This window comes from Glossina fuscipes, unplaced genomic scaffold (genome assembly GCF_014805625.2).
Source record: "Glossina fuscipes isolate IAEA_lab_2018 unplaced genomic scaffold, Yale_Gfus_2 1, whole genome shotgun sequence".
NCBI classification, from domain to species: domain Eukaryota; kingdom Metazoa; phylum Arthropoda; class Insecta; order Diptera; family Glossinidae; genus Glossina; species Glossina fuscipes.
In genome coordinates, this window is record NW_023998415.1 from 22,922,857 (window position 1) to 22,936,675 (window position 13,819).

Here is a 13,819-nt window from a genome sequence, read left to right on the forward strand (position 1 = left end):
CTAAAAATCACATGGATGCGTCAATAGTGACTACATCTTCAGATCATCTTGCGATCTTATTGAATGATGCCTTATACTATCTATAGAGGGTGTGACAATTTAAAACAGGTACCTAAATGTTCGTTTAAAGAAAGTAAATCGTTTATTTTTTGCTTATTTTATGATGAATATAATGGCAGAGAAAAGTTAAGAAAAATTATATTCAGTGTCTCTACATATATACTTATTTATGTTCAGTTTATAAGGAAATCAAAACTAAAGTGAATACTTTCTAATGCATTTTACGTGTACCTGTCACATTTCCAGATCAAATTCATTTAACATCACATTTTTGGTGCTTAAGGTAGTAAGTCGTCCCACTTACCACTATATGTGTATGACGATACACTTCAAATCGTTCGTAAGCAATAATGAAAAAATATATGTTATGCTGATGAAAGCTCAATACGTGCTTTTAACTTATTAAATGTAATATAGGCTATAGAACGTACAAATGGGTCTTGATTGTATGGAAACCGAAAAAAAAAAAAAAAATCAATTTATCAAAAAATCATCTTATTTTCAATAAGACCATGAAAGGACTTCCGATGAAGTCCGGCATGATCGGCTACTTGTCAAACTTAAAAACTTCCCCTCAACTGCAATGTGTTTGCTGCTTAAACCCTATTTGCCAAAGATTTCTATGTTAGACTTGAAAATTATAGATTGACTATGTATAAAATTGAAGTTGAAGGACCCCGAAGTACCGTTGTAAGTCCAATACTTTATACAATTCTCTGCGAATATCTTAACAGCGACAAATGACGCAGATGACCCCTTGTAATGCATAAACTAGAAATTCTTCTTAACAAAATTCCGTTTTGGCTGAATAGATGGAATGTTAAAAAAAAGCGCTGGAAAATCTACGCATATCATATTCGCAGTAGAGAAGCATTCTTCTTCTTCATTATTTAGGCATTACTTTGATTTGATTTATACATTGACCAAAGATTAGTATGGAGAAACCATATAAATGCTACATGCCAGCAAGTTGACCTAAAACCCGTAGACAGTACTGGCTGATTTGCTTAGCATCTCAACTTATCGGAGCCAGCTGGTAACTCTAATGTGAAAGTTGATTAATAATGATGTGGTTTTTCCATATGTTAAAAATCGCATTCAACACGTTTCTTCAAGATATCTTATCGGACTAAGCGATTACGTGAATCCGGTGTCAATATCTCTTCTACATGAATCGAATGAGATAGGAGGTTCCAAAAGCCATGATATATGAAATGTTCCATTGAAGAACCAATTTATTTTTCTTCTTTCTATAACGTCTGTTATTCTCCACATCTTGCCATGACTTTTGGTTGATTAAACGTTAAATAGGTAATAAAAAGAAATAATAATTATGACAATAATAAATAATTATTAGAGACAATTTTTGAAAGTTCTAGTATGCAGTCTAAAAGGTCGTATGTCTGTTTAAAGCCTTTTAATTTTGGGTAAAAAAACGAGCCCGACGTTAGGCGAACTTCTATTAAATCCATTACCTTTGTTGAGGACCGTAAGGAATTTTTCTTTTGTTTCATTTTAATCTGTTCATGTTGTTCATGTTACGCTTAAACTAAACTTATTTTTATCTTATTAACTATATACACTTGTTTACAGTTACTGTGTAACTAATCCAGATTTCCACAAGACGTTGAAATTATAAATAAAGAAGTCACGTGAGAAATATTGATTTATAAAACGTTGCTCGATAAGTTAACTATTCTGCAGCGATCCGCGTTAGTGCACCGATACACGGCTGATATCGTCTTATTAGGCGATTGTTATGTGTGTGTGTAAGCAATTCTGTAAAGGGTCCTTTAAAGCCGGGGTGGACAATTTTTTCGGGGGATCCGGTGGGGATCGGAACAAGTTCCAACTATTATTAAAAATGTTGTCTTCCGCATCAATTTTCCTTTTGTTTAAGTCGCTCGTTTTCTGTCCTAATTAATCAAAAAACAGAAAAGCGCACTTAAGCACGTTTTGTATTTGAACTGGTAGTGAACTTGGATATAATCCATTTGCGGTATTGTGATGAGCGAGCAGATTGAATTATTTGAAATTTCAATCACGGCATGGTTTGCATGCATCCCGCGGGCCGACACTTATCCGTGCCTGCCTTAACAAGCCAAATCGTCTTCTCATGCTGTGACGTTTGTATTAAGCTTCAGTTGAAATAATTTCCGATCGAATAAATATTTAAAGGTTTATTACACTTTTTCGCGGCAAAATACAATCCACTTTTACTTGAATGCACAGATTTTATTATTAATCGATTACGTGGAAATTCGGTTTTTTTACACATTAATAATTACGATGGAGTCACTCACATATTGTTTATACCCAAGTTTCAAGTTTACCTTAATATCATTCGAAAAACTGATATTTTCAACTCCTTGAAAGAAAATCTTATGAAACAAACCCGTATATATTTTTGAACTACAAATCACTTTTCTATTTGATTGCTTCATCCACTAATAATAATATGTAATGTTTCACTTTACAGGTAACACGCTTAATAATATTGTTCATGCGATAGTTGCACTCATCGACTGCGGACACCAATAAACCGAAAGTCACTAGCAGCCGGAGCAACAGAAGCAGAAAATGATTAAATTCGTTAAAATTAATTAACAAAAAAAAAAAATTACATTTTGAAAAGGAATGAATCATTCATTATCAACATAATGAATTCACTTTTACGGTTTACGGTCAGTTAATACTTTATTTAAGTGAGCAATCAATTTAACTCATTTCTAATTTAGTTTTCAAATCAATATGACAACCACATAATGGATTACTTCTTTATTTATTTATTTATTTATTTATTTTGCTTCAAATCTTTAAAACGAATATTTAACAATTAAAACATTTCAAAAAAAAAGTGCAGAAAGAAAGACGATCAAAAAGGAAGGAAAGGATAATAATGAATGCTTATTAACATAAATATCATATAAACCGATGCGTAATAAAATCATGCCACGCAGTTCATAATTCCTTTAAATAGTTATTGAATTATAATAAAACTTAAAATGTTGCCAACAAATGTGATGACTTTTATGAAGAAGGTAAGTGAAACAAAAGATCACGAAGATCTACGCTCACTCTCAACTCCACGATTTATATTTTATGTAAAAACATTTTCAATTGAGATTCAATTCATTTATCAAATCACTCAATGCGTCCTCGGTCTGACACATATACGGCAACAATTGTTGACAGACGTATACAATTTCCGGATAATACTACTCTTTAAACGATGCGTACCAATATTTCATGACATTCTGACAATTAATTTACAGATTACAGTGACGTTTATGTTAATATTTTTTTCAGTCGCGTTAGAGGGCTTTCGGCACTCGGCTGACTGCCGATTTGGCTCTTGAATCTAGTGGTGAACTCATGCTGCATCAATTGTCACATATGGCAACTTTGACACGTCTCGCTTAAATGCTCGTACTATCCAAATATCATATATGCGTCTGTCAACAGGGTTATCATATATGTCTGATCGGACACTTATTGAGTGGCAATACAGACAGTATTTCATTGCAAACGTTTCAAATATTTAAAAATGTTTTTTTTTAACTGAATTTTTAAAGGCTATACGAAAGAAAGAAATTCTAAGATTGAAAGTAGGTGTGGCACCAGGAACTAAGACTATTAGTGTTTTTTTTTTTTTTTTTTTCAAGGGATAAAGTAGATGATTAGTCCAGTCACTTTGGCGAAGCGACTTTATATTAAGTTCTCCACGTACTTTCAAGATATCCGTAGGATTAGATGTTTTGAATACAAATCTCCGAATATTGGAAAGCTTTCGCCACGTGTGTGTAAAGTTTACGTGTAATCGTAAGATTTTATCGGCAACTGCAAACTAGAGGAGAAACGCATTAATGTGTTGCAATGGTAAGACGAAGGCGAATTCCTGCAAATATTTTGATCTTGACTTTCCCGACATTGATTCGATATAGTGGTGGAACAACATAAGGTAACATGCCAGTGACGTCAATGAAAGTATTATCGCTTTTTGCTTTTTTTTTTTCGTCAACTGCAATTTTTCAAACTCTAAGTTCACATTATCAGAACGGAAAGATTGCATAACTTACGATCTACACTAAACATCTGTGCAAAATTAAGGAAAAATAAACATCAAAGTCTCCCTCACCCTATATCTATTACTTTACCTATTACCTCAAGCACTAAGCACTGCTTATCAACTAGTGTCAGCAATTTTGATATATATTAAAAAATTACCAGCAGATATTTACCCAATAACTGAAACTAAATACGCTACAGCTATTTTACCTATATTACGTCAATATTATGACGAGTTGGGCAAATAAAAATTTCATTTTAGCTAAAGCAACATATTAATGCGTTTTTATATATAGGTATGTGTATATGTATGTGTATGCAGTGAATGAGAAACAAAAATCATTCTATATTAATAGGTTTTGCAATATTTCTATGAATTATTGCCGAGAGGAGAAAGTTTCATTTATATTCATAAATGCAGATATATGTATTAATTATATGTAAATGCATGACATGCACACGTCCATTACATCGAAATGAATTGATATGCATTCGAAGTGTTTTCATATTTTATTCTCCATAAGGTACAATTTTAACATACATTATTAACATTATTGTTTACATTTATTATGTGAATGTTTCTCTACACATAGTACGAAAATAAATGTTTTCTTAAAGTCAATTTCCAATATACTTAATGGCCTTTTGGTTTTAAAAATTTCCTGCATAACTGATGTCTCGTAATACATGCGACTGATTCTACAATCACCCGGCGAAGCACAGAAACAGGCGTCCCTCGTATAACGCGTTTAATTCGTTAAACCGTCTTATACGAAACGTTTTTATTGATTTACTCAAAGTAGAATAACGTAATTTAAATCAAATCAATCTATACTATGTTATGTCGAAAGCTCGTTTTATGTTATAGGAGAGTTTACGACAATATATGCCAAACGACAATGTATGTCGCTTTTATATCGAAACCAAGGCTTAAGGTGTAAAATCTTATGATAGCTGAAATTTCCTTCCAAATAAACATATAAATGAAAAAAAAAAAAAAAAAAACTAAATAAATGAAATTCAACACAGAATTAATTGTCATCTATCCTAGTTATATATATTTTTCTCTTTCCCAAAGTTGCTTGAAAGATCTCTCCATTGGCACTGTTATCGCAAAAGTTATTTACTTGCAACGATCTTGGAATTCAGTAGGAATTTCTGAGCAAGCCGGTGAGGAACTTTACAATTCACTTTCAAATTTTCCTCTACATACTACCGAAGGATCTTGTTCAACGAAAACTGTTTAACCTTTTAGCTAAAGCTTTTCATTCTTGCGCAGATCAATTAAGTGTAAATGAGAAATCGCCTGAAAAGCTTATCACTTTTTTGCGATATTTATTACACGTTTTCGGGATACACGTATTTGCACCTTGGGTACATTCAGTAGCGACTTTTTTCCTAATATTTCTTTCATATAATATCTTGATTGAAACTTAATGCTCGATGAAGACCACATTCTTTATACTCTTTTCACACAACTTTGCAATTTTTCTTCGAATGAAATATTGATATACTATTAATGAATTTTACGGTCTCAAATTACATTTACCGTAGACGTTACAACTTAATGTTTTACATAACTCAAATTAATGCACTTGTGAAGTTTCAAAAGAAGATTATCGCTTATCGGATAATTTTTTCTTACTTTTCGTTATTCATTTTGCAAAATGTTAAAAACAAAAAAAGCAAACACTTTATCAGCTTCACTTGCAAAGCATAGATCGGACACTGTCACTTTTCAAATAGAAAATGAGAAAATTTGTTAGAGTTCTACTTATTGAAAGCAACTGAAAATGGAATCCGCCTGAACACCTGATATATTCAAGATTTTAAAGTCGCGTTACATCAGACACTTTGGTGTATCGAAACTGCATTACCCAACTTTCGCGTTTTACGAGAGACGTCTGCTTCAAGGTCGATTTTAATAAACGACTCAAAATAGTTTACCACAAACCAGATTCTTTAGTTTACTAATTCCCACACTCATAGTTTATTACGTTGTCTTATATAAATCAATGTTATAAAATGTGTGCACAAGCGAAAGAATGAAAACCGAATTCAAACTGTTGCCTATACATGCTTGCTTAACGCTTTCGCAAAGACCTTTTTCATTCATACCATACACGCTATTATACAAAACGAGTGCTTTCTTATAGCGGACAAAGGCATTATACATTGCTTTATTATTAACTTATTTTTCCCTTACATCGATGTTCGTTTGCTCTAATCAGTTTGTAACGTACCATAGACAAGGGTATAATTTTTCGTTTGATATTTGGTAAGCGAAAACCATAATTATAAACAAAAAAAATTGTCATGAAATTAAAACTTGATCTCGTTTACAGCCCATTACTGTTAATAAAATTATGAAAAAATTAAGCATAAGCAATAAATGATAAAGTTACAACAGACATAACAATATGCATACACGACCGAAGGGATCCTACAAAAAGAAGAAAAGAGAATGTTTATGTTCCGTTTGCAAGCAAGGGAGGCTTTCCTTGTACATAATCTGTAAATAAATACAAATTGATAGTAAGATTAACATCACAACGGCAGGCAATCGTAATAATAACAATTTTTACAGTTTACAACGTTACAACATAGTCTACCTATATTGTCGACTTTTTCCTACAATATCGCAAACGAATTTAAATTCAGGTTTAATAACTTAGCGTAGTGTGTTATATATAAATAAATAAAGAGGGATTTGTTAAACTATATTAGCGAGTTCAAAATTGCGTTAACACTTTAAGATGTCTTAAAGGAAAACGCTAACACACTATTGACCCAAATATGATATTTTTCTTTTCATTTGAGTTTACTTACTATAAATAAAAAAAGCGATGATATCACTGCTTGCCTGTAAATTTACGTAACACGAGAAATCAACTTAAGCAGGATATATGTTAAAATCAAAATCAAAGAAACCATGTCCTGAGGGAAATAGTAATTTATGTTTGTGCAAAAATTACTTCCTGCGTTATATTGCTTTACACCTACAACGCAAATAGAAAACAGACGTGCGCGTACTCTAGCGTATTCAAGTAAGCGAAAGAGCAATTTAACCTTAAAAAAAAAAAAAAAAAAAAAAAAAACCTAGGAAAACAAGAAATCACAATTAAGGCACAATCTTCGGATGAGTCTTCAATATCGATAATTGTAGAGTTTCCATCGATTGATTACATCCAGATCAATATTAGTCGATTACGTGTTTCGACTAAATGCCTGGCAGGGAAAAATATTTCGCATAATAATTCAATTAAATTGCCAATTGGCTCTCTCTGTGTTCGTCGCCGTTTACGTAGTACTTTTCAAAATTTAAAGCAGTTAAGAGTAAAATCTTCACTTCTTCTTATTTTCCATTTTTCTGTTTAACGAACCCGCTTTCTTCCCATTTATTTAAATAGCATATCTCTATTGTTATCATATAGCTCTTATTAAGGGACAATAACCTTTGTTACGTTCACTGATTGATTACCTTTTTGAATAGTTTGTACATTGAATGTGTAATAAAACAAAAACGAATTAAAAAAAAAATTGAATAAAAGAAGAATTTATATAACACATAACGTCATATGCAGCGGATTGATTGAACGGGCAGAACGACGAAACTATGTCAACTTTTATTTGCACCCAAGTATACCGCCAACACTCCGTTAGGTACTTCTGGAATCTACAAACACATTCACCGATCGCCGTTCTAATAAAACGACTCTTGTACTCTAAACCATTTCAGGTGGAAAAATATTGTAAAATTCTACCTTTTGATTACATTCTACTTTTGTGAGTGTACAAGCACACATTTGACACTGAAATGTAAATAAAACGTTAGCCTAAATCTGAAAAGTAATCAGACGTATTTGAAATTCCTGCGCAGCTGTAGTTAAAAGTGATGGAACGTTGAAATGTTAAAATAACTGACACCTTCTTTGTGAACTCCTTCAACGCTGTCAACGTTGAGCAAAATTTTAAAAATAGAAAAACGTCAAGTAAAATGTTTCTTATTTTCTTCCACTCTCACACACATACACACGCTCTCTTTTCTTCTCCATCCCGGTTTTGCCCACTCATTCGCTCGTTCTCGTTCTCTCTCTGTCTTCCTCTCTCCTTGTTGCAATTGAAGGAAATCCTTTAACACATAACCGTCATAAGGTATGCAAAAAATATTCGAAAGAATATCAGCCGTAAGCAACAAATCTTGTTTTTTCCCCATTGGTAATCGTTATGTGAAATCATATATCGAAAAAGTTCTATTTTTAAAGAAATATTTTTTAAAACGCGGAACATAACTGTCGTTCTTCGCACCGTTCAACACACGAATTTAACAAAAAAAAAAAAAAACCAAATGCAATGCAATGAAGCAAAAATCGCGCAAAAACAGATGAAATACTATTGCAAGCACAGGGAAAACGGTATCTGCATTGAACGATTGTTAAAATCGTAAACATTCAAGATATTTAACGTTTAATTACAGGTGCGAAAAAGAGTACTGAAGCTGTATGGAAGTGACTTAATCATAAAGAAATAGAGAAATATGGTGCCAACGTACTGGAGCTGCTAAACGTTGCAAGGTCCGTAAGCAAAATACCGCCTTAAAGACATCGTCCGTGCATCGCGAGTGACAGCCGGACATTGATGGGATACTGTAATGTTCGATTTTTGATGGCAATGCATGATGAATGAATGAAATGATGATATGAAATGGAAATTTTGCAGCTAAGCCTCAAGTTGAATTTCAAATATTCACAACATTCATTCAAGATTCAAGAGGATGCGTTGAAAAAAGTATCAGCGATTCACTACGGCAATGCTTGAGCACATGTTCGTCACAAATCGTTCGTTTAATGTGTATCGTATGGTGATTGCTTCTTTTGCCGTTGGGTATGTCAGTATACCAAACACCTACCAGTCGAGCAGGCACCCACCACGTTGTGCCCACTCCTTGTGTTTTTCTCTTTGCTTACTTCTTGCTGACATCTACCTGGTTACACGTACAAGGGCATTCCATGATATTATAATGGAAAAAAAATATACAAACAAACAAACAGACAAAATACTTGATATTAACCCTAATACGCAACAGCAGCAAATTAATTAATTCGGTGGAACTGCTACATCTATCATGTATTTATTGAGGAAACTTTGCGATAAATATCTTGAAAAACTTGCATAAAGGCATTGCATATTCATACTTCAGTTCTATCGTTGTGTTTGATCTAAGCACACCTCATTTTTCTTACAAATTTTATAAATAGTTATTAGAGAAACACAACTTTTTAACATTAATTTCTTGTTACGAGTAGTTTTAGAAAGCAAAGATTTTACTTGCGCAGCATATCGTTGTTTATGTGCTCAAAGACTGATTCGTTTGCTATGGCGATTTCGAATGCAACTAAACGTAAAATAACTAAAGCCACTACTGGCTTTACCTCTTCTAACTTACGGCTGTAACCGGCTTTGAAGTCCAATTTTCGCAAATAAAAAACTATTCAAAGTAAACAACGCAATATGTTAGATGTTAGTTAACCGTCGAATTTGTACGTTTTCTACTACATGCTACTACACGATCTTTACGTTTAAAAGGTTTTCACCACCCGGTTAAGAGAAAGCTGAATACTCCATTTAGCAAGAATGCGAAAAGTCCAACACCGCGACATTCAAAGATTTCCAAATTTACGCATTCATAACTTCTTCGTTTAAATATTTATATAAGATCTGGCCCGAACTTTATTATTGTGAAACATAATTGTTTACCTCATTATGAATTGTGTTTTTCGAACAACTTTTTTCAATTCAATTTGTTTTTTTACCTGTGATGTAAACTTTATGATGTAAATTTTGGTTAAACTTTTTAAAGCCAGTAATGCAATAAAAAATCATGATATGAAATAATGAAATTATTTATTGAAATTTTTATATGCATTTATTGTTCTATAGATTTTGAAAAAAAAATTCATTAAAAATAGCTTTTAATCCCATCACCCAAGAATGACAGATATATTCATTTTGTCAAAACGTTTGGAACGCCGCGAAGGAAGCATCAGCGACCCCCAAAAGTATACATATTCTTGACCAGTATCAAATTGTAAATCGATTTAACCACGTCCGTCTGTCCGTCCATGTGTTCTTTGTTGTAAACATTTTCCTGTCCGCATTAGCTAAACTATCGACACAAATATAGAAAGTCCTTGCACATAGTAATGGTAGTAAAAATGGGCCAAATCGGTCGAAGGACACCCCCAACAGCACCACGTAAATTGAGAACACCTCTGTTTTTCAAAAGGAATGAAAAATTAGCTTTTTGCGCATTACTCATAATCTATAGCGAATAAATGTACAAAAATGTCAACGCATATTCTATGGGCGATGTTGTAGCATTTTTTTGCAAAAACAGAAAAAATAGATCACGCCTCTCCAATGTTACAGTGTATCAAAATTTAATTGTTTTTTCAATACATTTAAAGCGCGTAGAAACAGTAGCCTGAAAAACTCTTGGCCCATTACAACTCTTGAATGCACCTGAACATGTCCGCCTATTAGTCTGTCCATCTGTCTGTTTGCGCAACTTTGTAATATTTGTGAAGCTATCGACTACAAATTTGCAAAATAATTTGGAATTGATATAATATAATTATGAAAGGACATGCCTGTAACGCCCACATGCCTATACGATGGAAAGTTTTATTTTGAAAACAGAAAAAATCAGCTGCTCCCACTCCATATTATAGAACATGAAAATTTTGTTCTTTTACTTCGTTTGTCTTTCTTTTTTTTTTTTGGTGGGGCTAAACAGCGATGGCTATAATAGATTCGGTCACAATCAAATATAATTTTGTTACTTGTTTTAATTTAAATAATTAAGTTGAAAATAAATTCAATTTTGTACTTCAGCCCTTTTTGCATCGCGTGATTAGATTAAGTAATAAAATAGATTAAAATTTTATCAACAACGACAACAAGCTCTCTCTCTCTTCTGAAAATTCGTGACACGCAAATGTTATCAATAATCAATATTTCATCAAAAACTAATTTACAACACTCATTGCGTTACCAACCGTTTACGGAGGCGGAAATTTGGAAAAAGCATTTCCAGTATCAGTAGAGCATTTCCAGTATCAGTAAAAAAACAAAAGTTGCCTCTTTTCTCTCTTTTCAAAATGCTAAACAATTTTTACGATAGCAGGCACGAAAAATATAGGCTCGTGGTACGCGAATTTCAATAGAATTCTGGAGATATATGTTTTGTTAATTTAGTGCATAAAGTGTTATCTCCTTGCGTACTGAACATTTTTCCACATAGAGTTTTGTTGCTATTTCGGGAACAGTAAGAGTGGGTAAAATGTTTCTGATAGCTTTTAAACTTAGCGAAGAATGCAGAAGCATTGAAGTTGACAATCCCATCAGTTGAACCTGCTGTTCTCGCTAAATTGTCCTCGATTGCAGCTTTAAAATCTCTGGTTGGTATCAGACCGATTGAGCTCGATTTACGCTTTAAAGCTTTCCCTATTCTAAATACTTTTATGTTGTTTGTTTGTTGTTTAACAAAAAACCAAACAAAGAAGGATGAGAACGCGCTTTCTTTTGAAATATGCCAGTGGTAGAAGGGCTGATTCAGCCAAGTCCGTACGTCTGTCGTGTATTGTTGAAACGAGCGTAATTTATCGACAACAAGTAAAAGACTTCAACTTGTAAAGTATAGGAGACACTGATCTGAGCATCGAACTTAGCATATATAATACGTGTAGAGCAAAAATGGGAGTAACCGAGATAAACTGCAATATCTAATAATCAGTAACTGACGCTTGCTACAGAAAACAAATTTACATGTTATATACATTGATTTATGTTCAATTTACCGATCTACACTTTGCCCTGAATATCGATAGGTGTAATAGTAAGCGCGATTGTTGCATTAACTAGTTTAGAAAATTATTCATAGGATAATCGATATCTTTGAAAAACTGACCTCAAGAAGAGATGAAAATTTTTGACTTATCTTAGGCTGAATTAATTATTCACAACACAAAGTTGTGTACATTGTTTGCAATGAACCGTCTAATGGATTGAATATCGAGTAAAATTAATTCATCTTATGTTCTGAATCTGAAACTTACGCAAGCTTTGTAAGTTATGCACAATTTTTATACATTCCCTTGGTTTTACAGATGGTAGCTACCGATGAGACTGCCTCCACGCAAACCGCACCTGACACAGGCGGCACATTCGGAAAGCTGAAACAAACTTTGTCCACATCACTTTTAACCGCACAGGATAGAGGTACATATCAATAATTATAATATTAATGTATCTTAAAAGAATTATTACATGAATAAAGCAGATCTAGAAGATCCAACTGCCTTGAAAAATCAATTACGTGCGCATATATTGTTTGTAAATGTAATATGTAATCAAATTGAAAGCAAAGCTATCATGTTAACCGATACCTTACCACAATAATTTAGTGAATTTGCTTTCAACCGGAATTTTGATTTAATATATTATTATATAAATACATTAGTATTAGCTCAGGCATTAATTGGTTTAATATTTCTTACCAAAAAGAAAAAAGCAAAAAAAAAAAACAAAAAAAAACAGAACGCAATTAATTATAATTACCCTTTAAGCTCAGCTTTCTGGTTCATGGCGTACAAAGTAGAGAAGTGCATCGCAGGTAGGCAAACCACAGTCATTTTGCCTTCCACGGCCAGAACGGTAAAGCGTAGAAGAAGAAATACTTTAAAGCTATCATGTAATTTTCTCTATTTTTGTTGTTACCTGACTTACTGACATAATGCATGCATAACGATGAAATATGTCGGAGGTATTCATTACCTGACTTGACACATTAAATTACTATACTTTTAGAATAACAAGAAAGGAGAAAGTACAAGCAAAGCCGAACGGCAAAATTGCTGCTAGACAAACTTAAGTAATTTCAAGAAAAGATAACATAAGCTTGAACACGTCGACTATACTCTGAGGAAAGGCACTTTTGCGATACGGGAAGTGCAATGCATGTGAAAAGGAATTGTCGAAGTACCTGCCTATACTACTATTTGGTATACTCCTTAACAGTCAAGTAGATAAAGACAACCATATGTGCCACTAAGCAGAAATATCTATTCTCATGTATACGTGCGAGTTTAGTGATGCACACAGGCGTGCACACATTTGTGGCTCTTAGGTTTATGTGCAGATGACATTCCACGGCAGACCACATAAACTAACACCATTACTAGCTACGAAAGTATGGCACGTACTTACGAGGAAGCAAGGCTTCGCTACATATATATATATATATATATATATATATTCTTTTTTTTGGCAAGCAGCTAAATGCAAATTTTAAATTACTTTTAGTGTATATCTACCTCGTCTAGGACAAAACCGTAATTTTTTAATTTCTTATGCCTTAAGTAGGTGCTTGGCATTAGGTATACCAAAAAATAAAGACCCATATAAAAAAAAAAAAACAAGTAAAAACGGTATAGCGGGTCATTCCTTAACATTAAATGCCCTACATCACCCTATAATTATTCATGAACGGTCTTTTCAACATATGGCATTTGTGCTTAGGCCAAAACACGTCGGCGTACCAAATTCCTTAAAATAACTGAAAAATTGCACCCTGAAGATTTGCCACAAGAAGCAGGACAGATAGACGGACAGATAAGCTTAAATCGATTCA

General features: G+C 33.1%; 1 protein-coding gene across 6 annotated transcripts in view; it reads left to right on the forward strand.

The window, feature by feature from the left end:
* The window catches only part of LOC119632710 (regulating synaptic membrane exocytosis protein 2), a 114,214-nt gene that overhangs the window by 60,465 nt on the left and 39,930 nt on the right, over positions 1-13,819 (forward strand). For 4 of the 6 annotated variants that reach the window (XM_038025773.1, XM_038025772.1, XM_038025770.1 and 1 more), the window contains 3 exons: positions 2,540-2,744; positions 2,919-3,101; positions 12,297-12,408. In XM_038025773.1, the coding sequence (XP_037881701.1) occupies positions 3,066-3,101; positions 12,297-12,408 (148 nt within the window). In that variant the 5' untranslated portion in view covers positions 2,540-2,744; positions 2,919-3,065. Of the gene's footprint in view, positions 1-2,539; positions 2,766-2,918; positions 3,102-12,296; positions 12,409-13,819 lie in introns of all 6 variants that reach the window. The other 2 variants (XM_038025775.1, XM_038025771.1) reach the window with 2 other exon arrangements.